Below are 27561 nucleotides of genomic sequence, written 5' to 3'. Positions count from 1 at the left end.
GAGGCTTAGACAGGGTCATCTCCAGCATTTGGACATGAACAAGTAAGTGTCTGCACAGCATCATTCCAAGGAAACAGCAAAGCCCTTTGTGGTAAGTCAGCATGCTGAGGTGCCTCTGAAGTGCACACGTCAGTAGTGCAAGAAGCATAGGAAGTAAGCATGAGGATTTAAGACATCTGTGTGATCTTGGGATCATGATGACATAGGATGGCTTGCAAAGTGCCATGTTACAGTCTGGGTATATTAGCTCTTAAGGAAAGGCAGAGCAAGAGGATAAGGGAGGAGAGGTTAAGTGTTATGTGGGAGAACAGCTGGAATGTGTGGGGTACTGCTTAGGGATAGGTGATGTTGAGAGCTTATGGGTAAGGATTATAGATGGATTATGTCATCTGGATGACATTGTAGTGGGTGTCTGCTGTAGGCCACCTGACCAGGATGAACAAGTAGATGAGATGTTTTTTGAAGAGCTGGAAGTAGCCTCACATTCACAGGCCATGGTCCTTGTAGGAGGACCTCAAGCAACGTGGTGTCTCCTGCAGGGACAGCACAGCAGGGTATGACTGCAGAGGGCTGATACACAGCTTCCTGATCCAAGTGGTAGAGGATGGCTCTGCGATACCTCATGAAACAGGAAAAGGCTCATTGGGGTTGTGAGCATCAAGGTCAGTCTGCCTTGTTTGCCTTCAAGATGGACTTTATGATCCTGAGAGGAAGAAGCAAGGCAGAAGACCAGTATCACATCTTTGAACTTCAGGGGAGTAGAGTCCCATGGGATAAAGCTCCAGAGGGAAGAGGGGCCCAAGATAGCTGGTTAACATTCAAGGATTAGCTCCTCCTAATTTGCTCAAGTGCAGCAAATCCCAATGAACAGTAAGTCAGGCAAAAGTAGCAGGAGGCTTGCATGGGTAAGCAAGGGAACTCAAATACAAAAGATAGGCATACAGAATGTGGAAGCACGGACAGGTAACCTGAGAGGAGTAGAGAGATACTATCCATGCCTGCAGGGGTGCAATCAGCAAACCAAAGCCCAGCTGGAACTGAATTTGGTGAGGAATGTCAAAAGCAAGGTGGTCTTGTGTGAGTACATAAATAGCAAGAGGAAGATGATTGAAGTGGACCCCCTGCTGAATAGGCCATTGGTCATGGTGACATGGGCCACTGAAAAGGCCGAAGTACTGAATGCCTTCTTGGGCTCAGTCTTTTCTGGTATCACTGGTCTTTAGGAATTCCAGGCCTTTGAGCTGAAGGGAAGGTCTGAAGCAAGGAATATGTAGCCTTGGTGAAAGAAGAACAGGTCATGGAATACTTAAGCAAACTGAACATACATAAATCCACTGGTCCTGATGGGAAGCACACACAAGTGCTGAGGGCAGTGTCCTGTGTCACTGTGAGGCCACCATTAATAACTAGTCTTTGAATGATCTTGGTGACTAGGAGAGGTGCTAGATACTACATCATAGCTAATGTTACTCCGATCTTCAAAAAGGAGGACCCAGTGAACTACAGGCTTCCTGGGAAAGCGATGGAACAGTGTTTTCTGGTAACCATTTCCTGGTACATAAAGGACAAGACCATCAGGAGTAGTCAGCACAGATTTCCCAAGGGGGTATCATGCTTGACCAGCTTGATAAACATCTGTGATGAACTGGGTGGTTTGGCAGACAAGGAGAGGATAGTAGGTATTGTTTGTAAGTGATTTCCTTCAGTAAGGCTTTTGTTGGTTTCTCCCATGAGGTCTTTAGCAAGAAGCTTATGAAGTATGGTCTCAATGAGCATCCTTTGAGACACTCAGAGCCAGCCGGGCTTAGTGCTGGGCAATTGGCTGTAGATGGCCTTGCCTTGAGCGGGGGAATTGCTGAAGATGACCTCCAAAAGTCCCTTCCAAATTTGAACATTCTGGGATTTTTGTGAATGAAGCTGCTAGAGGTTCAGTGTGAACTTAGTTCACACTGGATTCACTTACTGTCCATAGCCTGTGTCATCTTGCTTCTCTGCCTGTTCTCCAGGAAAGAACAGAGAAAGTAGTGTATATAGGTCTTATGTAGGGATAGCAAAAATGAGTGCTGTGGTGCTTTTTACACTTTCAGAGCAGCTACGTGTCCAAAACTCCAAAATGGACTGTATCTGTTCCTCTGTCTTGAAAATTTCCAGAGCTGTTTTCACATTTTCAAGTCTTGTATTCTTTGATTTTTACCTTTATCAAATCTACTGTCTTAATACTATTTTGTATCTACGAAAGGCTAGCCATACTTCTTGAAGAAACAATCAGAATTTTTTTTCACCCACCTCCCTACCCCCCCAAAAAACATTGAGAGAGAACAGAGAAATATTTGAGGAAGTTTATTAATATTGCCAGATCTAAGAGATGCTGACTTCAAACACAGTTGAACATATATATATATTATAGCTATGTGAGTAGAATAACACTGGTAATTGAATGAATCACACTAACAGGAAAAGTTTCCTCCTGTTAAATATAGGAGGAGGAATTATATGTTATTTACTCAGCTGTACCAGGTGAACATCTGTTTCATATGAATTTATGTCATCAATGACTGTATCACTGTTCACATGCTGCTTGTGTAAGGAAAGCCTGTACATGTGTAGAGTATATACATAAATATGCTTATTGTGTTTGAGCAAAAAAAAAAAAACAACCCTGAAATGGTCCATAGTTGGAAGTAACATTAGTCTGTGAAAAGTGAAAGGAGATGAAGGAAGTTATTTGCTCATTCACAGGGTTATTTCCTTGTAGGGCATGTCAGAATGTCTTAAACGTGTTACACATTGGACCATAAAGGTAGCCTGAAGGGCAGTGTATGTGATGATCTTACTGCATTTCATCTTAGTGAAGGTGTTGAAATTTATTTAGTCCCATGTTTTAGTTATGGAAACATGATTTTGCAAATGAATATGTGCTGCTTACTCTGGAAGGAAAAAAATCCTTGTAATTAAATAAATTGTAGCAAGCTTTGCTTTTGAAGCACAACAGTTTGTCATATTCACTGATAGGTTTCCTTTTACTGTTGATATAAATGGTAATTGTCTCTTTTAAAGGTCTATTTCTGAAATCATACAGAGCATAAAATTGTTCAAAGGCAACAGGTATATGGACAAAGTTAAACCTGGGAGAATAGTACTTAGGTTTTGGAAGAAGTATGAAAACTCTACAAGAGTTTGTTTTGGAAGACCAGTTAATGGTTCTCAGTATGTTGCCATTCAGCAGTTTTAAAAAGAAAGGAATTCAGCCTTGAAATGTTTTGTTTTCAGAAAAAGAAATAGAGATACAAGTAGTTACACTTGACACAAAAATAAATAACTAAACTTTGAAAATATCTCTGGTTTTAAAGGAACCCAAAAGTGTTACTTTGTTTTGTTAATTTGCATGGTGTAAAGTGCACGTTGCTATCTGGATCTCTCAAACTCAAGTTGCGGGTACTGGTATCCTTCTGTACTGTGAACCAAAAGCTAATCTAAATGCATTAAACACAGAATAACCTTGTGCTTTTGCTGTTTTACTCGTGTAATTTTTTTCTCTTTAAAGGTCAGTCCTACGAGATCCGGATGCTAGATAATCGGAAAGCTGGAGACATACCAGAGATCAATGGAAAACTGGTGAAGGTAAATTCACGTTCACTACATAGTGTTACTAACAAACCAGAGACTCTATGTTCTATGGATTTTTTTTTTCTGCTGTCACTAGGTATTGGTTAGAATATGTGGACCAGTGATGTTTACAAATAAAAACATATGGATATAAGTACCCAGTGCACACTTGTGTGTGCTGTAGACCTAAGCATTTATGCAAAGGTTAAGATAGTTGTCTGTAGATTTTGTATCCATGTCTTCTGAGCCATCACATTGTCCACTTCAAGTGATTAGGAGAGGTGAGAGGAAGGTAGAGGATCATTTAGATAAAAGTGGAGGTATTGTGATCATGTTCCTTAAGTGTTACAGAAAACACAGGGAGCCAGCCTCTGGGTTTTGCAGCAGCGGGATGTTGGAGATGCATCCATAGGAGAATGGATCTCTAATTTTGCTGCTTGTTGAGCAGTTTGTTCCACAGCTGAGCCCCTTTCCTCAGCTCCAGATTTGTCTCCTTGTGTTTCAATGTTAGTAGAAAGTACTGTTGATCTGAGGTATTTTAAAAAGTATGAAAATGAGGCAAACTGAAAAATTAACCAGTTTGGAGTACAGATGATTAAAAGAGCTGATGGAAGGGTTTAGATTTTTCTTCTAAGCACTTGATGATTATTGATTTTATAGAAGTCTCCAAAAAAATCTTATTCAGGTATTAGGAAAGAAGGGAAAAACTTCACTTAAAGTCACTTTGAAAGTGGTGCTGATAAATGCACCAGAACAGTGTGCCTGTGGGAGTCTAAATCTTTACATGCCAGCTTTGGGCTGTGTAATTTGTGAACTTTGGCTTCCTTGTATAGTCCTAGGCCTTGTTCTTATTTGTCTGTGGGATGCTTGTTTAGAGATCATTTCAGGAAGAGTTAAGCACGAGCAATAAAAGTGGGATTTGAGAGTTCTGTAATTAAACATTTTACATCCTGGCATGGTGGCTTGCTGTAATAAGCATGTGGACTGTTTTGCCCCCTTAGGTGCAATTTCCTTGTAGCCTTGGGTGTCTCTCTTCTGTAATTTTCTAGCTTTGTATGTGGGTGATGAGTCATTTGGCAAGTACAATAGGGCAAAGCAGTGTAAAAGTTTAGAAAAGTTAATTTTACCGTAGCAAGGTATTGTAACGCTGCATCAATGAATTTTCCATTTTGGATAATTAAATATTGGAATCCTAGTATTTTACCAAAGAAATCATTTCATGGAGGTGAAGGTGGCTACAGATATTTCCAAGTTCCAAAGGTGCCAGTTTGCAGTGCAGAAGGAATGGTGCCCTTGTGTGTGTGTGCTTATTCGTGTACATGCACACACACACACACACACACATTTGCTTTCCATTATCTTTGAAATAAACCCTTTGAAATAATATCTTTGAAATAAACCCAAGGAAGTGCAATCCAGCTTGAAGAGGCACTCCATTTAAAAGTTTTTGGGTTTTGTGGACACTTTTAGCTGCTGTTAATACAAGGAAGACTGTAGAATAGTGGAAAAAAATATGCAAATCTGTCTACATTCTATTTGTTGGGTAACTGTCAATGTACACAGTATTTTCCAGCCTCTTTGTAACAAATTACTTTATATGTGCATTCGTTTATCAGTACCAAAGCTGTCCACAAAAACAGGTATTGTAAGAGAATTGCTTCTAGCTGAATAAAATTAATCGTGTTGTAGTTGTTCTGGATGAATATTTCATCTAGAGTAGTTGAGAAAGTTTGGAACTTGTTAAATCTAGTAAGTAAAATCATAGATTTTTTGTAAATATCTTGCAAGTACTAGGAAGGGAATTTTCTATTTTATTTCTTAAAATGCCCTATACAAGTTCACAGAATTCCCAGTGAAAAAATGATCAAGTAATATATACCACTTTTCTTAATAAATGAAATCTTTGGTGTTTGCTTTCTAAAATATTTTGGTATTGCCTACACAGGGTTGATGGTGTGCTGCCAGTGTTGCACAGTTTACTGTATGTAATTCATAGTGACCTTTTGAGTATCCAGTCAGATGTAATTCTGCCTTGCATTTTTACCACATCTTAAAGTATCTCCTGCTGCTCAGTTCTATTTCTGTGTTCTGGAATATTTTGGGATACTGATGCTTGCCAAATTTTTGCTGTAAATAATGTATTTATTAGCACTGTGGCTATTTTGGGATGGTTTAGTACTTTTATCTGTAGTGACTCTGTGGCTCATCACAGGCTTGTTTTCTTCTTTGTTAGAGCATTATAAGAGTTGTGTTCCATGACAGAAGGTTGCAGTACACAGAGCACCAGCAGCTAGAGGGTTGGAAGTGGAACCGCCCTGGGGACAGACTGCTCGACTTAGGTATAATTGTTTCTCTTTGTTGCCACTGTATGGAATTCGGTTTCCAAATTTAAATTGGTCACGTTCACTTTTATGCTGAGGCTGATGGAAAAGGACAGACCAGATTTCTGGATGCTGCTTTGTCATAGTGTGTGTTTTGAATATAAACGTTCTTACCACTTATACATTCTTTTCGAATTTTAAGGGCTATAAAAGTTAGATAGCAGTTCTGCAGCCATACACATTTAATATTCTTTCTGATTTTGATTGCAAAGTGTTGCAGTGATTAGTAAAACAGAGACAGAAGTAACTTTCTCTATTAGATTGTGAAAACAGCACCAACATGGTTTCTGTACTTTTTGTAACTTGATCATTTTTAGTGCCTAACTTCAGGGGTGGCAGCAGGGGAGGAGAATGAAAAAGCACCCAAAACCTTGAGCGCTTTATATGTTGAATCTACTAAGATTCTTTGTATCAGTCGTAAGAAACTGGTCAAGCCACCAAAGCCCAGATTTTTCCATCCTGCCTTGTGTATGGTGATGGTAATTATGAATTATATTATGATTTATTAATAGTGTTTACTTGCTGTTTACTTTTCTGAAATATATGCTACTTATTTTAATAGATATTCCAATGTCTGTTGGAGTCATTGATATCAAGACAAATCCAAGCCAGCTAAATGCAGTTGAATTTTTATGGGATCCAACAAAATGTACATCTGCTTTTATTCAGGTTTGAAACTTTATTTGACTGGATGTCTGTGTTTGGTGCCCTTCAGGTCACAAACAGCAGTATACTTGAACTACAAAGCTTCCTGTTTTATTATTTGTGGGATGGCCATTAAATACCAAAAAGCACATGTTCATAGATTTATTCGAGTCCCAGTATGGTTTTTCTATTTAATTTGGGTTTCTAGAAAAAAATTAAATAAAAATCTTTCAGAAAACTCTTTGAAGAAAGCTGTCATAGTTAAAATATTTAGTTGTATGAAGTATAAGAATTAACTTACATTCCTCTCAGTAACTCTTATTACTACTTTCAGCAGAAGCTTGGCTTAAGGATTCAAAATTAAAAGTACTGTCCTACCAAAAAAGTGTTTAAAATCAGGCACTCAAAAGATGTTTCTTACTATGTCAGTAGGCTTCCTGGTAAGAATTCTATTATTTGTGTATTTGATATTCAGGGCAACTGGACATGCTTTCTTTGGAAATTATTTAGATTAAATGTTCATATTCACATTGCTTACTTTTGTCTCAGATCTGATTTCATTGTAAAAAAGTATGGCTGTCAAGTTTGAGGTAGCAACTTGTCTTACTCTGGTTGTCAAAATAGGTTAAATTCTATATTGTCAGAAAATTAAGTTTGAGCTTGAGAATGATACTTTTTTAGTAAGAGTTACATAATTGCTAAAATGTAGTTGCCTTGAAGGACTGTGCGATAAATTAGGGACTAGTTTCATTTATACATTTCTTTAGAAGAAATGATAACAGACTGAAAGCGGAACTGATATTATGCCACTATAGTTGGGTTGTTCTACAGGCTCACTTAAAATTCCATAAGGAAGCAAAATAAATTGAGAGCACTGTCCAGTGAGATTATTCATTCATGCGCTGATTTTCTGCCTAGATACCCTTAAGGGGTCTGTATAGCTTTGAAACACAGTGTTCATTCTGATGTAGCAGCTGAAGCAATTACACACTGATTAAAAGGTGACTTTTAAAGGAGTTGGGCGTATTTGAAAATATTCTGAAATGAGGGTGTATGAGATGAAAAACTCTTTTAGTCAGTGGCCTTCTTTAGCGTTGCTATATTTTTTTACAAGAAACTGTTCATGTGATGTAGGTAACATACAAAGTTCATGCCTGCAATGCTTCTGAAGGTCTTTTTTGTTTGGTCATTGTTTCTTTTCAGGTACATTGTATCAGCACTGAATTTACACCTCGTAAACACGGAGGAGAGAAAGGAGTTCCTTTTAGAATTCAGGTTGACACCTTTAAACAGACTGAGAATGGAGAATATACAGATCATCTGCATTCAGCCAGTTGTCAAATCAAAGTTTTTAAGGTAACATTAGAAAACAGATCCTTGAGTCTCTAAGTTTTCATAAAGATATGGGAAATCATTATATTACTGCTTGTAATGGTTCATGTCTGAGATCAGATTTCAGTTATAAAACCATTTCCCACTTCCGTTCATGTTCACATAACTGTTCATTTTTAGCCCAAAGGAGCAGACAGAAAACAGAAAACAGACAGAGAAAAGATGGAAAAGCGAACTGCACATGAAAAAGAGAAGTATCAGCCTTCATATGACACCACAGTTCTCACAGAGGTAACAAAATAAAATTGCATTCTCTGACTGAGGAGAATATGCACAGATACAGCACATTACTTAGCTGCAGTCTTGGAAGGGTTTGGGAAGAATTATTTCTGCATAGAAATAAACTTTTTATTTGACAAACTTGTCCAGCAAGCAGCAGTATTCAATTTTAAGATGTTGTTTAGTAAACTTGGATACTAAGTAGATGCTGTGTTAAAACACACTTTAGATTGAACACTGTTTGACTGACTGTACTGAACCCTTGAGCAAGACTTTTGATATGGATTTCAAAATCTTGCAGCTGAAAAGCAAAAAAAAAAAAACCAAAAAAAAAATGAGGGGGGACTCCTAAGTTTATTGACCAAATTTGAGCTTTAAAGTCGGTTTTTCAGAGATTTTTTAATTCAAGGCCAGAGCCTCATTAGGTTTTTTTATTTAAACATCAGTGAGCTCTATGCAGTTTTCTAAATATTTCAGAAGTTTTTAAAAGGCTTTTAGATCTTTCCTCACTGTATAATGAAAAGAAATTGATCCACATCTTTGGTGTTTGTCCAGATGAGGCTTGAGCCTATAATTGAAGATGCAGTTGAACATGAGCAGAAAAAGTCCAGCAAGCGGACTTTGCCAGCAGACTACGGTGATTCTCTGGCAAAGCGAGGCAGTGTAAGGGACTTCTGCTTACCTTTTGATTATGCAAGATACCTTGTGCAGTGTTAGATATAGGAGAAACTTCCATTATGTAAAGTAAAACTACTTTGATTGCTGTGTCCTAATTTTATTCACTTCTTTGTATCTCAATTACTCCATGTTTGTTTTCAGCAAAGGAATCCTTCCTAAATCTAACACTTAAACTGTTGGAGAGGGACTGTGTAACTTGAGTCAAGAGCTTTCAGTTTATATGACTTGAAATGAAATAGCATTTTGCTTTGCTATACATGTGTAATTGGTGGAAGTAAGAACAGCTAAATTTAGTGGTTTGCTCCTATTTGTACTTATATTCAGTAGAAGTTTTCATGTACATCAGCATTTTTAAAAAACCATGCTGTGTTGCAGATCGTTGTTAGTGATTTTTCCTTTAGCCATCTACATACTGTGCTCCAAGCAGGTTTAATGCAGTTCAGAAGAGTCAGCTCATCTTCATGATCTGTGTTATGTTAACCCTATCCGTGCACCTCAGAGGGAATCTGACATATCCTGTGCCCTTCCTGACAAATGTCCTGTGCAGTCATCCTGCCAAGGGTTAGCATTTTAGATTTCTTAAATGTTGTTCCTTAAGGGGGAGCAATTCCACATCTTTCACTTGGCAGATTTAAATGTCAATCAATAACGTGGCTGTGGAAGGCCATTATTTGACTGTTCTTTGAACAGTCATATTGTGCTGAAGCTCTTACCAATAGTGCTTAAGCATGATTTGGTTCGTGTTTATGATCTATGAAATTGATGTGTAAAGTTTTATATTTAGGTTTTAAGTGTGTATGCTTCTTGTTGTTTATAACCCATTTAACTGGGTGGGAAGGAACAAGCAATATTAGTCAGATGGGTTCTTTGGAGGATATTTGAATTTGTTGTTTTGTGCACCCAAAACTATTGTATGCATTGAGCTGTCTGAATTTACCTTCTACTGTTCTTAGCTGTTGTTTTGGGGGTTTTTTGGGTTTTGTTCTTTCTTTTAAGGTGCGCCTTTATGATTCTTTGGCAGTGCATTCTTTTACTTGTTCCAGCTGGCCCTGGGGGAGAGGCAGGAGAAAACAGACTTTTATCACTTTTGGTTATAAAGTATCTTCTAAAGCTTGTCCTTGGAGGGATTTCTGTGTTTTTCTCCTGCTGTTAGAAGTATTTCATTGAATGATTGTTGCTTACAGGAAGAATAACAGAGAAGAGTATTTTTAAACAGATAAGACAAATCCATTGTCCAGAGTAGGACGAACTGTAGCTAAATCATCACTTCAGCTAGAAGTTGTCTAACCTTTCCTTAATAATCTCTTGGAATACTAAGCTCCTATGAATTACCTTAATTCCACATTACCTTAATTGTAGTGAAGAAAAGCTTAGATAGGACAGTACTGGATTTGTGATGTCTTTCCCAAAGCCCACAAAGGATAATGACCCACAGGCTATTTTGAATAGGAGCTGTGTACAGCTTTCCTGTTCTCGTAATCGTGCAGCTCACTATTCCTGTTTCTCAATTGCCTGTAATAAAACGCTGTCTTGAGATAATTTGGTCAGTTTGTTGAGACCATTTTGAAGTTTGTCCGCACTGGATGAAATCTTTTCAGCATTGCTAACTTGGTATTGTTTGCAGATTTCAACACATGCTATTTCCATCATTACTATGTTTTTTATCATTAGCAAAATTATTAGAAATCACCAAGCCCATAAAAAATACCAGGAAACACTATTTTTTCTGTATTCATAGTAAAGCCTTGGTTATTTCCATGCACTCAGTACTGGTTTTAGCTATAGAAGGTGAATGTAGAACTTGTTTGCTTCATGTAGAAAAGGAGTATCTGGTCTACATCTTGAAGGCAAATTCATTGACCTTTTTCTTTTGTCACCAGACATGCTTATTTTTGTGGGCCTTGTAAATATGGACAGGTATGATAAATGTTTCTACTTAAAGCAGTTCTGTCCTTGCAAATCTGTCTTCCTAAACATGGCCATCAGAAGCTTTGGCTGTTTCCAGACATCCTCAGACGTGCAGATCAAGTGTTCCATATTGTGCAGTACTGTTGTCACAGAGGTGCTGAGACACAAAAAATGAAGACTTGTTTCCCTATGTTTAAGTATGAGATGGACACTGTTTCACTTGTTATGTGTTTCTATATGATGGATCTTTTTACTTCACATGTTCTGTAGGAGCTGTAGCTCTACAAAAGGAAAAAGCCAAACCAGAATTGTTTGGAATGTATTTTTATTAGACGCAGTCAAGATTGCTGACTTAGCTCTGCTTATTAGTTGCCCAGAAATACTCAGTTACCTTTTTTGAATTCTGAAAATAATGTTGATCCTGTCTATAATTCTCTTTGATTTTAAAGCTGTGAATTCTTATCTTCCTGCTACACCTAACCTAACCTTTCATTACTTGCTATTTGCATCTCATTTTGTATACTGTTTTTTTTATTTTACCCCTCCAAGATTTTAGTGTTCTGTTTGTTAGATATTACAGGTTTTTTGCTTCTTTTTTTTTTTCTCCTATGTGATTATTTCCAGCTCAGTCACAATTGGGTTTGGATCGATTGGTTTCTTGCTATCCTTCCTTCAGAAAACATTGAATCTAATATGTTTTCTTTTCAATTTAATTCTTATGACTTTCTAACATAATTTAAGGAATTTTGTGAAACTTCTTTCTGCGTGGCTGTTCTGCTCTTTTGTCCTTTCAAAGAACCAGAGGGTTTTTTTCTAACTACCATCACCCATCTTTCCCTTATCACTTATTTTCATAAGAATGCCATCTAGATAAGCTTTTCCATTGCTTCTCTGAATTTACCAGATGTATCAAAATTCAGTGCTTTCAATGCAGCTCTGCAATGTTTATCTCAGTGTTGTTCAAACAGACAGGATACAGTTAAACTGCTCATTAGACTCTTCACACTATGAAGCTTTTAACTTAGCTTTTTCTGTAGGTATAAAAGGCTACAAATTTAACCTTGCCTTCTGGACCTCAGAGTGGATGTTTACATACATGTGACCTTCATTCAGGGGCCACTTTATGAAGGAGGCACTTTGTTTTCCTCTCTCTTTGTACATAAAAGTTAGTTCTTGCCTAATGAAAAAGGGAAAAAAAACCCAAAAAACACTGTTTTTTTTCCCCCTGCTTTGAATTTGTAAAAGTGGGAAAATTTGTGTTGTAGTAGTTGGGCCTTTGCACTTTTTTCTGTCTGCAGTATTTTGGTTGATTTTTATAGTACTGTGTTTTATATGTCACAAGCTTTAATATATAAACTACACATTGATTAAACCTTGTCAAATGGGCATTTTTTGCAGATAGAGCTGATTATAGAGCACCTGGAAGTTAAAAGACTTTCGGGTATAGACCTTGAAATAAATTGGAATGTTAAATGTAGACAGGAAAGGTTGCTCCATACCATGTATAAGAAAATTGATGCTTTATTCTCTAAGGGGTGCTGTGTGTCCAAGTATAAGTCTAAACTGGAGAACAAATTAGACTTACTGTATTTTGGTTGTGTATTATGTTTTTATGTTTATTTTGTCTTTGAATATAGTATAGAGTTCTTTATCAAGGTTCAGCTAAAATCTCTTGTAAGGCATGAATTTGGGCAGATTCTAGTATATTGGAGGTAGGAAAGGATATTACATTAAACCACGGCTTAGAACAATTTGAGATTTTGCAGTTCCTCTACAGTTAGAAATGTTCTGAGTTTAAATCCTAAATCTGATTAGTCACACTTAGAAAGATCTCTTACATTTCTTTTTAACTCAGTAGATCTTCAGTCATGGTGTTTTACAGAAGGCTGTTAAACATCTGAAACCAAAATAGTTTTCTCCTTAATTAATCCCCATTTGGAAATAAGACATAATTTCTGGAGTATAGTAGTATCAGTGTGCTAGTAATGGAGGGCATTTAGTCTTGAGACCTCAAAAACATGATCTTGGTAAATTCATCAGTATATATTAATTTCTTATTACACAGTGACAGGGTGGCATTTTCTCCCAGTTTTGTGTCTACTGCTCAGGGACTTCTGTTTTAGTATCATTAACTTCCTGAATGTCCTTTGGTTAATTCAGTTTTGGCTTAGGAATGTAAGAAATATCCTGATGGATCAGTCCACAAGGGTGAAGTCGTGTTCTGTCCCTGAGAGTGACAATGGCAGGGGCTTTTTCAGGGAAGCAGTGCTACTTTCTGTGATCCGTTTCCCTTGTAGCCCTCAACTGCCTCAATCCAGAATCATCATGCTGGATGTTAGAAAAGAAAACACATCCTTGCTTAGTCTTTGTAGTGTTAATGGATTTGGTCTGCCAGGCATTTGCTTAATCCAGTTTGTGAACTGCAGTGATTCCAAAAGCATAATCGGCTCGGGTTGATTGCTGGAAGACTTTCTTGTTCCTTGAACCTTTCAGAATTAAGTATCTCAGTGCTCAAATGCTCATTTTTCTCTCCCCAGCCTGTAAGACCCAAACAAGGAGAACAGAGGCAGTAGCTATGTTGCAGTAGTATTACACTCTACTATTTCTTTTTTTTCTTTATAACCAGCCTGTTGAGTCTCAGTGGATAGTTAGTGGTGTTTTTGCTGGAATAGGAGACAAGGCAGGAAAGTACATTTATGGGAGAAGAAAGGCTACTTGCTTTGGATCGGGATTTTAATTTTCTGAATGCTTCAAATGTGCTTCTTTCTGGATTTAAACCCAGAGCTTCGTTGTGAAGAACTTCAGCTGGGTTTGAAGGACAGAAACACTGGCTGCAGTACCTACCTTGGGAGTGGCTCAAAAGGTGTTCTCTGGCACCAGTGAATTCTTCTGTGCCCCTGAATTTAAATATATGGTGGCTAGAATCTTGTGTGGGAATGGTTGCCAAGGATGTGGAACTTGCATCTGTGTGTCCAGATAAACATCTTGGATTAAAGTTTAAGAGGAGGATGTCACAAAATTAAATAATTTTAATTGCACTTTCAAAATATTTCAGAAGAACAAAGTTAATGTTACTATGTCAGGCTTTTATTTTAAAATTACAACTTTGGATCACATATTTAGGGAATGAAGGCTACTTGTAGCTACCTGGTGTAACATCTTTGAGGTTAATATTTAATCAGCTTGAGAAGAGAGACAGGTGGGAATGAATATACAGATTTGGAGGAGGAATGTGTCACTCTACCAGGTTATAGAGGAGCATGCACTGTGTGGAGGCACTTTTTGCAGCCCAGAGGGTGGCTTTGACCATGTAATCAGACTGTGGACTCTGTGGCAAACAAAAATGCTAAATCTCAGAGAAATAAAGCAAGTTCCTCATTTTTAAGCTATTTGCATGCAAGACAAATTCATTTTAATTCCATGTGCCGTCCTGGGGAACTTGCCATCTTATGCTGACAAGTGAAGACTGGGGTCCAGCACAGCAATGTTGCTAACTCTCTTACAGAATGTGGCAGCTGGTGTTGCCCTTAATTACTGTTTCCCTCAGATAAAGGAAGGATTTTTCAACACAAAATTGTTGAAAGAAGTTTCTATTGGTATTAAGTCATAGTTGTTCCCCTCCACCTTGTTCTGCAAGGCTGTGATATAAATCTGGAAAATTCTTACAAGGTATTTAGCTGGTACATGATAAGTATATCAGAAATCTTTGTCTTAAGAGGCGTGGTCTTAGCTTACCTGATTGTGGGCTGCTTGCTTCTTTTAATCATGTCTTGAACATATCAAAACTTGTTTGGTTTTTGTTTTTCTTTAAATACTGGTTTTTTGTACTGTTGGAAGCACTAAAAGGTAGCCTTGTTTCAAAAAGCTTTCTCACGATGATTTAAAAAAATACCCAAAAAAGACTGACAGAATTGGACAACTGGCTTATCATATACTTGTGATGACTTAAGCCTGTTTTAAAAATTCCAGTTTACCAAGCAGTTCAGAAAAATCAGTCCATGTAAGTAAGCATAATTTTAGTCCTGCAGTAAATTATTAAAAAATTTGAATTCACAAAATTTCCACAGAAAATTCTGTTTGTATTTGATTGCTTTCAGGGCAGAGACATTAATTTTATACACAAGGTGCAATCTAGCTTCATAGCTTTCCTTAATGTTACGGAACACTTTTTGTCGTGGGGCAGTTTAAACAGCCCTTTCATCCTGTTCAGGATAAAATATTTTTTTTCCAGCAGGTGGCTGTGGGTGTTTTTTGGTTTTGGTTTAAACTGAATAATCTGTACATTTTTGTGAAGAGAAGACAGTATAACTAGAAGTCTTCTAAAAGAACAAGATAAAACAGCTGCTTTTTACCTGGAATATCTGCATGTAATGTGTGGGATAGAGGGAGTCTTTATTTGGAAGTGCAAATCAGAATAGTCTGTGGATAAACCCCTGGCTTTAAATGAGAGAAGCATACATCAGAGTAAAGAGGGTTTTGTCAAGAGAAACTTAAATTTTAATTCTTTATCTTCAGTGCTCACCATGGCCAGATACTCCTACAACATTTGTAAACAACAGTCCTACTCCTGCTCCAACTTTCACCTCTGCTCAGCATAACACCTACAGTGTCCCAGACAGGTAGGTTTCTATTCTGTATCCCCATTTAAGGCAACATTTTAATCAGGCTTTTTCAGAACATTTTCTGACTAAATTCAACTGTGTTGTTTCCATTGGGGAATTGGGAGATTGTTTTGACCTATATATTCATTTTAGAGTATGACATTTGTATCACATGGTTCACTTATAAGGTAATTACTTCTGCCTCACCATCTTTCTTTCTTACTATACATTTTTTAAAACAATTTCTTATCCTTTGCCATATAGCAAACACTTTACCTTTTCACTATTGTAATTTAGTCCTTTTCCATGGAAACTATTTTTACCTTTTTTCAGTAAGAACAGTCTTCATTTCCATCATACAGTTAGTATAATTTGCAAGAAAAAGGCCCAACAGATATCTTTAAAAACTTTTCAACAAAAATTGCGTTGGTGAAGGCATTTTGTTTTGAGGTGTTAATTAAACTGCTTTAACCAAACCTGCAGTTCATACAAAAATTATTGGCAGTGGTGTGGCCTGATCCATATACTGTGGAATGGTCTTTCTCTTAAGTTTAACAAGTTGCAGTCTTTTAATTTCAACTGTGATATTTATTGTTTCGGAATTTCCAAGTTAACTGTCAACAATGGTTAAATATTTTGGTTTATAGAATTCTAGTAATACATGGTTTTATTTTTTAATCTGTAGCAATTCTTCCTCCCCAAATCATCAAGGAGATGGAACCTCTCAAGGGTCAGGAGATGTGAGTGTTTGCTTTCTGGTATTGATCATAAGTGTGTTTATATAGCTGTGTCAGATATTTGATTTGCACTTGATGTTATAAGAAAGTGTTGAACTGAGGGAGATCTTTTTTAATTGCTGGGGTTTTGTTTGGGTTTTTTAGTATCCAAATTATCGTATCCAATCTCGTTTCTTACAGCAGCTTCATCCTTCAGCCACAATCCAGGAAACTCAGCAATGGTTGCTCAAGAATAGGTTCTCTGCCTATACAAGGCTTTTTTCAAATTTCTCAGGTATCTATAGTTTACTTTTTTCTTTTGTTGTGTTACTGAGCAGGTTCTGTGTGGGAAAAGAGTTCTCTAACAACATCATGGTATCCACATTTATGCATATTTATTTACTGATTTGCTGGTTAAAGAGCAGTGCAATTCCCATGGTATGTCTGAACATAAGACATGGCAATAGATACAACTGTGTGGAGCTGTGTTTTGCTGTTTGCTTCTTCAATATTCCTTGGAATTGTGCAAAGGGTGGTATGCCACAGTACTCACCATAAGTAAATTCCTTTTTCTTTGGTGACACTTAATGGGGATAGTGTTGTGAATGATGTCAGCTCTCTGCCTCTTAGCTTAGCTCATGCTTCTGTCAGAATTCCTTTGTACCAGGTTTTTTCTCTGGGAAGGTTTATTCTTCTGCTGCTGGTTAGTTTTTGACCTGTGCTTCTTGTATGAGTGTTGCTGAGCTTTCTCCATAAACTATAGTACCAAATTTCTGACAGAGACTCTTGGAAAACTTTTCTTTTTTTTCATTATTATCTTTATAAAAATCAAGTACGAGCTAGCTGGCTTTTTTTTTCTTTTTTTTTTTTTTCTTTTTTTTTTTTTTTTTTTTAAACAAGAGGTGTAGTTTATGTGAATTTTATTATGCTACCTCAGGTCTGGGGGTTTTTTTACTATAGTATTTAAGGGCTTTGATCAGTTATTTTTGCTGGCTTTTATTTGTGCATTCCTGGATAGTCTGTGGAGTATTTTCATGCATGAAGACTATTTTTTTCCCTGTTTTCCACTTATCTATTACAGTGTATATATTTCAGAGTGTTGCTTTATTCTCTGACACTCATGCTGCTTCTCAAAAAATCTGTCCTCCCATTTTTTGCTTCAGCAACACCTTCTATACTCAAGTGCATTGTTGTTACTTAAGTGCACAGAGGAAGTGATGGATGGGTAGTTGAATGTCTGGGGTAATTCACTGCGTGACAAACCATGGAATATTTTTGCTCTGTATTTTGAATGTGTTTAAAATTACTTTAACTACCCTGGGGTGCCAGCAAAAATCACTGTTTCTCTAGAACAGTCATCTCTCTCCACAGAAATTGTGTGCCTTGCAGACTCATACTGTTCCAAAGCTGTAAATAGCATAAACTGTAACTCACCACCTTTGGAAAACAGGTTGATTTATTTGGCACTCCCTAGAGCCTGGTCTGAAGATTACTTATTCCCATGTCCCAAATTCTGTTTTTGTCATGGTGAAGTTTGGTACTCTTGGTTTAAATGAACATACCATTTATTTTTGAAAGAATTTATGTGCTACAGTAATCTTCATTAAATCCTCATGTGTTTGTCCAGGTGCTGATTTATTAAAGCTGACAAGAGAAGATCTGGTACAAATCTGTGGTCCAGCCGATGGAATTCGGCTGTATAATGCACTGAAATCCAGGTGATGTGCTGACTGAGGCTGAGTGGGTTTAGATGGGGGTTTCTAGAACTGGGAGATTTGGCAAGTTAGTGTCAGGATGGGCCTTGGTGCCTGTGTGATCAGCCTCAGGAGTTGGCAGCAGTGTTTAACACTCTTCTCCCTGTGCACACCTCCAGGGCATGCCCAGGTGAGGTGCAGGTGGGCTGTAAGGCTGCAGCAATGCATTTGGGCCCTGCCATTTTCTTGGACATGGGTGAATTTATTGCCAAGGCTCAAAACTGGTCATTTGGGGAGCTAAAAACAACCCCTGAGGTGTTTTGAGGTTACAGGTATTGAGTTATAACACAGGCAGCATCCCAGGGGATGTCTGGTTCTGTTTGAAATGGGTGTTTGGTACTATAGACCCTCCTGGAAGAATTGCTGTTGTTACTCAGTAGTCCTGTTACAGGAGCCCAACAAGCAGCATCCATAGGATGCTGAATCTGAATGGATTGAAGTTTTGATCGAAGTTTTGTGTAAATCCAGCAGCATCTGAGACCACTTACTTAGAGATTAATTTAATTTTTTTGGGCTCAGTGATAAACGCCATATCCAGTGTACTGTTACCATAACAAACCTACAGTTGTGGCATATCAGCCCCTGTATTTGCAGGGTACCTTTCGTGTGACTTCCTTGTGATTTCCTTGGCCTGCAGGTCCGTGAGGCCCCGTTTAACAATCTACGTGTGCCAGGAGCCCCTACGGAGCATACAACTGGAACGGCAGGACGCGGGCAGCGCAGACAGCAACGGTGCAATATACGGTACGGCAGGCGGGGACACAGCTGGGGCTTGGGCAGGACAGCTGCTCCTGGTGCACAAAGCAACCGTGGGAAGTTGTAGCACAGCACAATTGTTGCTTTAACAGCACAGAGCAAACAGAACCTGAAACCCCTCAAGGTTAAACCATTGAGTGTTTTCAGTCTGTTGATAAAACTGACTGTAGTTACATGGTCGTGAATGAAGGAGCTCTGGAATCAGCTGTGCATGTTGTTACAGACAAGGCATCAGCCATGTAAATGTAGGTGCAGGTAAAAGCTTCATGCAAATAAAACAATTCTTTCCCATTTTCTGTTAGATTTTGCTGTCGTTTTCACTAAAACTGTAGAGCCTGGACGAGGAAAAACGGCCAAGTAGTGAATGCGCTCTTGATTTTAGTATTATTTCCCTGACAACTGTTGATTCAACACAGATGGAAATGTAACTGTTTATTTGTAAATCCATGTCACTCTTACAGTGAAGAGAATGAAGCTATTAAAATTATTCTTTACTTGCTCTTGGTTTTGAGAGACCTCTCTCCCCAGCTAAAATCTGCACAGGCTACTGCAATACTGCTTGTGGATTTTCTATGCAAGATTTGAGGTGGAGGAGGTTTTGTAAATAAAATACTGCTACTTGTCAAATACATGTTTTCACTCAAGATATCTTCAGCAAGAAGAACGTGCAAACTTGGAGCTGCCAAGGGTTTGTTGCATTGTTAAATAAAGATATTGAACTGTAAATACAGCTTCAAACTGAAGAGCTGCTTTGTCTTACTGTTCTCTTTGCTGTGTTCCATTCAGCTCTGAGATCATCTGTAGAAAGTTAAGCCTTTGGCAACTGTCTGAATCTATTTACCAAAAACCCAAAATCTACATCTGTATTTAAAGAAGCAGCATAGGCACATAAGTGGAATGTAGGTATTTCCTGATTCTTTTGAGACTGCCCAAAATTGCTTTCAAAACCATCTTTAGGTAACTCTCTAAAGATCCATTTTTAAATCTGTTTGACATGATTGTGCCTTTTTGTGCAGGATACAGGAAAAAAATGTGGACGTTGCCTTTGGTCTCAACAAATAGAAGCCTCCCCCATTAGAGTTGTGTTTATGACTTTTCCCTTGAAAGAAAAGTTAGGCCAGTTCATGCTCTTAATGAGAACAAGAAGAGAGTAATCTTAAAGTTTTAGGGTTTAAAATTTTTGAAAGTATAAAGTAAGCAAATAAACAAATTCAGGTATTTTTCATATAGCTATTGTTATCCATTAGTACCATGCTTATGTAGATGATCTTTTTCTTGCAGTTTATCATGCAATCTACTTAGAGGAGATGGCAGCCTCAGAAGTCACACGCAAGCTTGCTTTGGCATTTAATATTCCGTTGCATCAGATCAACCAAGTTTACAGACAGGGTCCCACAGGCATCCACATTCTTGTTAGTGATCAGGTAATTGAAATTTTAATTTTTGGCATTTTATTTATGACTGGGAGTGGAGGGTTTTCTTATGCTTGCTCATTTATTACTGGTTTTTCTGTTTGATAATGCAACCCTAGTGTTTGCTGACATTTAGAGTATTTTTTCCTTTACAAGAACAGACGAATTCTTTAAATGTGACTTTTTGTCTGCCTGACTAAACTGAAACTATGGGAAGACAGAGGCAGCTGGTTTATATAGTTTGAGAAGCTGCAGCAGTTATTTATTTTGAGCACAACCAAAGGCAGAGAGCATTTAAACACTGTTGAACTCTGCTTGTTCAAGTGTCTGCCCCACAGCGTTCCAACAACACAGACAGCGGTAATAGGCTCCCAGCTGGTTGTCACAAGAGTAAAAAGCAGTATTTTAATAGTCATGGATTTTAATTTTGTATATGCCTGTCACTTGCTGAACAAAACCAAAAATACATGATTGCTCACAAAAGGCTGTGTTTAATATCAGGGTTGTTGAGGGTTGTTTTTGTTTTGGTCATACTCAGAAGGTTTTGAAACTTTTTTTTTTTTTTTTAGATGGTTCAAAACTTTCAAGATGAGAGTTGTTTCTTATTCACCACAATAAAAGGTATGTTGTCTTTTCTGACAGTCAAAACTTAATCATTTATTCCAGCAAGGAGCCTTCTTTAAAAATTATAAAAGTTTTCCATACACAGTGACAGAAGATATTCAGAGTTCTCCCTCTCCTAGCTAGGTTTCAGCCTCTGTGTAGCATCTCAGGCTCTTCTCTGAGCTTTCAGTTCAGAACCAGTGCAGGATTCAGTAACAAACTTTGTCAAATTCAGTCAGCCATCACTGGACAGGGATGCTGCTAATAATTTTTGAGAATGCTGAAGTTTCAAAATAGGTAAAAAAAAAAAAAAAATCAAAAATCCTGGCAGTAGTACCTCTGAAGTTCAGAAATTGAATCTTAACTGAGTCCTGAAAGTCAGCAGAATTGAGCATAACATTCTCTTATTTCTCTGCTAGTCAATAGTCATCTTCATTCAATAGGCTGCTGTTGAATCCCACTCTTCCATAGAACTCCAGTTCATTTCTGGTACAGGGTGCCAGCAAATGGCTGTAATCAGTGGACAAGTTTGACTCTGTGCAAACTTCACCTACAGGAGCTTTCCCTCTTTGAAGATCCAGTTACAAATCATTAATCATAACATTTTTGTTTAGCACAAGTAGGAAACCTTTAAGTTTTTGTTGCAGATGAGTTTATTTTCAAAACCAAGTCCATACTAGGGTGTTTTGGTGCATTGGCTTGTATTTCTGTGATTCTGTTAAGGGAAGACAAACAGACATTTCCTTTGGTTTTTTCAGCTGAAAATGGAGAAGGCTTCCATATAATTCTGAAGTGACATCACACACTTGCTAGACTGATACTCCAACGCAGAATGAAGTCCTGCCTAAAGACTATGAAGATCATCCAAAACCTTAGGATCTAACTTCACTGTATAAGATGTTTCATATTGAAAACACAAAATGACCTTTCTAATGAGCTGTTTGATAGGTGAACTTTCTTATCACTGCCATAGCTAAGTGTCCTCATGAGAGGTATAATGCCATGACAGCTTCTGTACAGGCATGGAAGACAATGTAAGCAAAGGTGCTTGCCCTTCACTGAAATAAGGCAAACTATGGCCAGTAGATGCAGTTTATAGAAGCGAAGCAGTGCTGCTTTTCTATTACTGTATCCAGTTGGAGATGAATGTAAACTTATTTTGGGGCATTTACCTTTCTGTGCCAGTTTGTCTATTACGTGCTTGTACCTTAGGCTGGTTTTATTTTTTGATGTTAGCAGAGCACATGCTAATCTGTGTGGAGATGAGTAGTTAAGGTGATAGTGATCAGGTTGTCAGGTCTTTGAGAGTAAAGCTGTCAAAACAGCTTCCCGTGTAAATTGTGTATAAGAGTGTATGTAAGAAGTGTAAATGCCAGAACAGGGCTTTTAAGAAGCCCTAGACAGATGCAATATATGCATGCAGCAAACTGCATTATCAATAGTACCTTATTGGAGGGATTAATATAAATCCTATGGGGTACCAAGTAATTGTGTTTTGCTTTAATGAATTTAATGGAAAAGAATTGCCTATGCATCCTTTATGTTTAGTTTCCTAGGTTCTCTGCAGAGCACTGCTGCAGTTTAACTCTTTGCTTGTAAAATTGTGGGTTTAAAAATACTGGCAGCGAGAAGTGGGGTTTTCAGTGGAATTATGCAGATGAGGGAAGATGACCCACTGGCACCACAGGGCTGTCATAGCTTTCAGCAGCATCAAATAAATTGCTTGAGAAACACTAAATGCACACCCTGTAAGTTTCCTTCCCAGCAGGTGAATGTCCTGCTGGAGCTCCTATTCTGGACAAATCTCTTCTTACCTTTTCAGTTGACCTTCCTGCACCCTCCATCCATCCATACTGTACACCTGTTACAGTGCCTCTTTCATATGACCAAATACTTACTTTTCTCTGAAACAGGCAATGTGCTTTCTTGGTATTTTGGATGTGTCTTGTAAAGTCATGGCACAGCATTTCCTAGGCTAACATTAAGTTTCAATTGGTCAGGTACTTCGAGGGGAGTATTTCCAGAGGTATTAAGCGACAGTTTCAGAGCTGTTATTCTGTGCCTTTGGAAAGTTCCAACTTGATCTCTGGCTTAAAAGCTTGGGAATAGTTTGCTTTTTATGCTGCGGTGTTCTGTGTAAACCAATACTACAGCATGTAAAAAAGCAACTTTGACTTTTTCATTTCCCCTTCCATAACTGGCTCAAGTGCTTAGCAGAAAAGCTTCTGAAAGCTGTAGCATTTTGAAAATTTAAATTCATCAAACCTAGTTTTTTTTCCTATTTTTGGTTGGTTTTTTTTTTCTGCACTGAAAGTAAAATTTTATGTACTTAAACATTTCTGCCTATAAGTTGTTCATTCATCTTTGGGTATTGCTTGGTCCTAGTATTTTCCTGAACTGACACTTGTGTCTTTTTAGCTCACACCATATTCAAATCCAAATGTTTTATAAAAGTGGAAAAATCCTTGATTGGAAAGTATCCAAATATCTAATTTTAAAGAATATTGAAAGTTGTACAGTAGTTTGTCCAGCTCACTTGAAATTGGAATTAAATTATGGCACCAGCAAATGGCTTTTGTTTTTTAATAAGATGTACACATTTCAATTTAAGTATAATAAATGTTTTTCAATAATTTTGTAAATGTGCTTTTCTTTTTGTTTACTTCTTTTTTTCCCACACCCACATTAGAGACAGTCCTTTGTTAAGATTTAGTTTAATTGCAAGACCTGCCCTAGCAAGAATCGTAGTCAAGGTAAGGAAGGGAAGTAAACCAGCCCTGCAGTATATCCTGCACACAGTGCATTCCCATGGATCTTCTGCTTCTAGTAGAAATCTTGCTTAGATTTGAAATAATTCCAACAAATTCCAAGTTTGACATCAGCTGATTGTTTATTTAAGTTTCCTATATCAGAGTAGGTTCCATTTCTTTTTGTACATCTTCAATGCAATAGACTTACAAGGTTCATTATGGTCTTAGAAAAAAAAAATGAGCCAACAAAAGGCAACACATTGACATACTGGTACCAACGACTGCCCTGGTACAGTTGAGAATAAAATCTAATTAAAACTCTCATTAGACCAGCAGTGTCTGAATGGAACTCTTAAGTATGATTGTAACAGCACTCCACTACTGTGCAAAAGAAGCCCAGATTGCCTTACTTTGTACTAGTAAAGAAATCTATGTACTGTTGTCTAAGGTGTAATTTAACCCCAAAGCTGAACTCTTAATTTACTGTTCCCATCCTCTGTGAGTCCACACAGCCCAGCCATTGCTGGCCACAGAAGTTCATGCTCACACTCACTCCTTGTTTAGAAGTCATTTAAAATTTGCAGGGGGGAATGGCAGTACTGTCCAGTATTAGCTTTTCCAACTGCTTTTTAATTTTCAGTAAACACAGGTCCTGAACTCTTAAAACACACACACACACACAGTCAAACTTACACGAAAAAAGCTTTCTGAATTGTCAAGTAGTTTCTCTCAGATAATTAAATTGCTTAATATAAAAATTTATCTAATCGTCTAGCACTGAAAAACTAAGGATGAAAGCATGGCCTTAAGAGTTAATACACAGATTTTTATCATCATTATTATCATTCAGAAGCTGACAGCTTCTTAACCAAACGTGAAGAGTTTGGCTTTCTACATTTGAAAACCACAGGTTTGGTATGGTTCAACTCCTGCCTACAGGTGAGCCCATATGCTTGTCCCTAAAATGGGTGGGCCAAATTGAATTCCTTGCTCCATCCTTCTTCTGTAGCTGAACCTGTTTTCCCTTCATCTGTAGAAAAGCATGTGTGCTGCACCTCTCTTCGGGGAAGCGCTGCATCCTTTCCTTCCAGCCCACGGCAGTGTTGGTGGCAGCAGCAGGGCTGGCTGTGGCAGCAGGTACAGTAGAGTGCATGGGCACTGCCACAGAGGATTTCTTACCCTCAGTCAAGCCGATGGCATCGGGCACAACCTGCGTCGGACAAGCTTTGTACCAGCAGAGTTCAACTGAACCAAGTCCAAAAACTTGGGAAGTATTTCTAGTTCTGTGGTATCTGGAGGTACTACCTTACCTTTTGACACTACCTATTATGTCCTGTTACATAATTAAATATGAAGCTGAATCATGAAGAAGAACAAGCTGCTGTTTTACTGTAAGAGCTTATGATTACTTTGCATTTTTTGGTCAACATCTGCTAAAGCTGATTTGTCTTTAAAACCTGATACTTGATCTGTGGTGTATATTACAGAACAGCAGGCTCAGTTCCTTGGTGTGGCAGCTTGAGCCCCACGTTACAGCAGAACTTCACACCGAGTAGTGCTGACAAATGCAAATTAACTTCCAAGTTTTGTGAACTTCCACCAAGTAGCTGCTACGCTGCAACGCCCACACGTTTGACGCGGTACCGCAGTTCTCATGCCAACAGAAGGAAGGAGTTACTAATACAAACCAAAGCATCACCAACTTAATCCACAGCTGCACATTACGTTAAGATTTTTACCTGGAAAAAAAAAATACTTTTCTTGTCACAAAACTGGATGACCAAACACCATTAGGACTTGTCAGGAAACCAACTCCTTCCGCTGACTTGCCGTCCCTTTCTTCAACAACATTTTCTGTGTGGCTGCACTCACTGTCAGAGGATAATACAGCATCTGCACAGGCGCTGTCCACTCCCTCCGACAGACGGAGGGGGAGTTACTGGAGCAAAGTAAGCATGAACTTTCACGTGAGGTAGATGAGCCTGTGGGTGAAAAGGCTGCATTATAATGGCAGAGAAAGAACAGAATTGAAAAGAGAAGCAGCCCACCTCAACTGTGGTGCCAGCAAGTGCTATCTCATCAAGGTTAGTTAGCTATGAAGGAAGCATCTATACAATGGATACCAGCCAAACTGTCTTCTCCTCACATGTAATTCCTCGTGACACATCCAGTAAGGCACACCAGTGTCTGTGCACTCAACCTGCACAGGGCTCCCTCTGGTTCCTCAACAAAAGAACGGATGAGCCCAGACAGCTCTGCATCAGGAGAGGCACAGGTTTTGCTGCAAGGGTGAGAGGGGTGGACCCTGGCTACTGAGGGACAACTTCTCTGAATCTTGTTTCCCATATTTCTGCTGCTGTTCTCATCCTGGAAAGCAGGATGAAATAAAATTGTGCTTCTGCCTTCGAGTCACTATCAGAGATGATCCTTCCAGTTGCAAAAGTGCTTGTATGCAAATTTGGGATATGAAGCTGCAGACAAGTTTAACTTCAAGGCTAATAGGCTACCTCCACAATGCTGGTGGTCCCTGACCTAATGAGTGAGATACTCAGGGAGAAGGTTTGGGGCTGGATTCCAGGACCTGAGGGCCCTACAGCCCTGAAATATCTGAAATACCCATACAGAACCATTTACTATTGGCTCTGTGTATTAACATTTATTTAGGATTTAGCATGCCACTACACCATCCTAAAAACAGAGGACTCTACTTGAAAAAAATACAGAAGGCAGAAGAGCTCATCATTCCAACAGCAAAATGTCATGAGTTAGAACTGACAATTATTGCTGTTCATAGAGGGAAGTTACACGCATGGGGACCTAACAGAAGGATGGTTTATCCAGCCTTCCATGCCTGGGACACCTGTAGGACTCCTACAGTCTCAAGCAGCACCAAGAGCTCTGGCTTTTCCACGGGAGCAAGTCAGGAAACACCTACTCTGATCCGTTTGATGCCAGCTCGTGTGACTTGCTGACAGTCATACAGCTCGATTCTCTCCAGGTTGTGGCAGTTCTCCAGGTGTTCCAGAGTCACGTCCGTGATGAGGAGACAATTATCGAGCTCCAGCACCTGCAGTCTCTCGTGCCCACACGTGCTGTTGCTCAGATGAAGAATCCCATCATCAGTGATCAGTTCACAGTGTGATAAGCTCTAAAACAGAGGCAAACAATTAACAACATCCCTCAGTCCTAAGTTACTCGAGCCTCTGGACATCAGAAGTCCTCTTCAACCTCCTTCACTCCAGTGGTTAAATAGCTACAAATAATAGAAAGCTGAAACCCATAAGAGTAAAAAAAGAAACTGCTTTACTTAACAAAATGGCTGTACTTGATTTTAACTTTCCTTCAAAACAAGCTGAGTCCCAAAACACATCACTGGCAAAGCTCCTCAGGCCCCTTAGCTCTCTATGAATGTGGGAATTCTTTTCCAACTGTCCCACACAGTGCAAATAGCACTGTGCCAGAAACAACTTTAAAGGATGATCGAGAACATAGGGGAATAGTTGAGTATCTACTCAGGGGTTACTGTTTCACAGCTGCCATGGTCTCATACATACACCAAGCCTGTGCAAGTTCACACAAATGGCGAACAATCACAATAGACCGATTTGCCAAATAATGATTTCAAAGAAAAACAAGCCATGAACATTTGGCACCTCAGGCTGTACAGACAAGGAGCAATAAACATCTTGTACAGCTGCAGGAACAGTAATTTCTGCAACAGTCAGCATAATAAACCAAAAAAATCTGCTCCTCTTCAGCATATTTTTTTACTCCCTTGAATTTGAAGAACACGGAAAATGATGTTGCATCTCAGGCAGTGGCACCACATAAAGCACTCTCATTTCTTTAGGGAATTCATGACTTTTGGAGAAGCACGGATGATGACAACAGGAAACAGACATTCCTCAGAGGCGGCTTAGAAAAACCACTCTTTGTCACCACTGAAACGAATGCTCTCAAGTCCTCCCCAGTGAAATGTGCAGGATCTGTGAACTCTTCTCCTCTTGCCCTGGGCTCTGAGCTAGCGCCTTGCTTTATGCTCAGCCCTGGGCTCTGCCTGTACTTGTACCTAAGTCTAACAGTGCCTGGTTCTGAAGCAGCAGCTCCTTGCCCCAAGTAGTTTTTTTCAGACAGCAACTG

The 27561-nt window shown here is 38.6% G+C and overlaps 2 protein-coding genes across 5 annotated transcripts in view; one reads left to right on the top strand and one right to left on the bottom strand.

Moving 5' to 3' along the window:
* UBP1 (upstream binding protein 1) overlaps positions 1-23312 on the top strand; it is a 34748-nt gene extending 11436 nt beyond the window's left edge. The window contains exons 3-16 of one of the 3 annotated variants that reach the window (XM_018918239.3): positions 3545-3621; positions 5840-5945; positions 6550-6656; positions 7836-7988; positions 8145-8255; positions 8799-8906; positions 15345-15448; positions 16116-16170; positions 16351-16441; positions 17774-17864; positions 18538-18644; positions 19938-20080; positions 20638-20689; positions 21430-23312. In XM_018918239.3, coding sequence (XP_018773784.2) covers positions 3545-3621; positions 5840-5945; positions 6550-6656; positions 7836-7988; positions 8145-8255; positions 8799-8906; positions 15345-15448; positions 16116-16170; positions 16351-16441; positions 17774-17864; positions 18538-18644; positions 19938-20080; positions 20638-20689; positions 21430-21467 — 1343 coding nt within the window. In that variant the 3' untranslated portion in view covers positions 21468-23312. Of the gene's footprint in view, positions 1-3544; positions 3622-5839; positions 5946-6549; positions 6657-7835; positions 7989-8144; positions 8256-8798; positions 8907-15344; positions 15449-16115; positions 16171-16347; positions 16442-17773; positions 17865-18537; positions 18645-19937; positions 20081-20637; positions 20690-21429 lie in introns of all 3 variants that reach the window. The other 2 variants (XM_018918238.3, XM_018918240.3) reach the window with 2 other exon arrangements.
* A 230-nt stretch (positions 23313-23542) lies between these two features.
* Positions 23543-27561, bottom strand: part of FBXL2 (F-box and leucine rich repeat protein 2) — a 52509-nt gene continuing 48490 nt past the window's right edge. For both annotated transcript variants that reach the window (XM_030235815.2, XM_030235821.2), the window contains 2 exons: positions 26357-26569; positions 23543-25403 (listed from right to left, as the gene is read on the bottom strand). In XM_030235815.2, the coding sequence (XP_030091675.1) occupies positions 25296-25403; positions 26357-26569 (321 nt within the window). In that variant the 3' untranslated portion in view covers positions 23543-25295. The remainder of the gene's footprint in view (positions 25404-26356; positions 26570-27561) is intronic.

This window comes from Serinus canaria, chromosome 2 (genome assembly GCF_022539315.1).
Source record: "Serinus canaria isolate serCan28SL12 chromosome 2, serCan2020, whole genome shotgun sequence".
Classification (NCBI taxonomy): domain Eukaryota; kingdom Metazoa; phylum Chordata; class Aves; order Passeriformes; family Fringillidae; genus Serinus; species Serinus canaria.
This window is presented reverse-complemented; position numbering and strand designations above follow the sequence as displayed.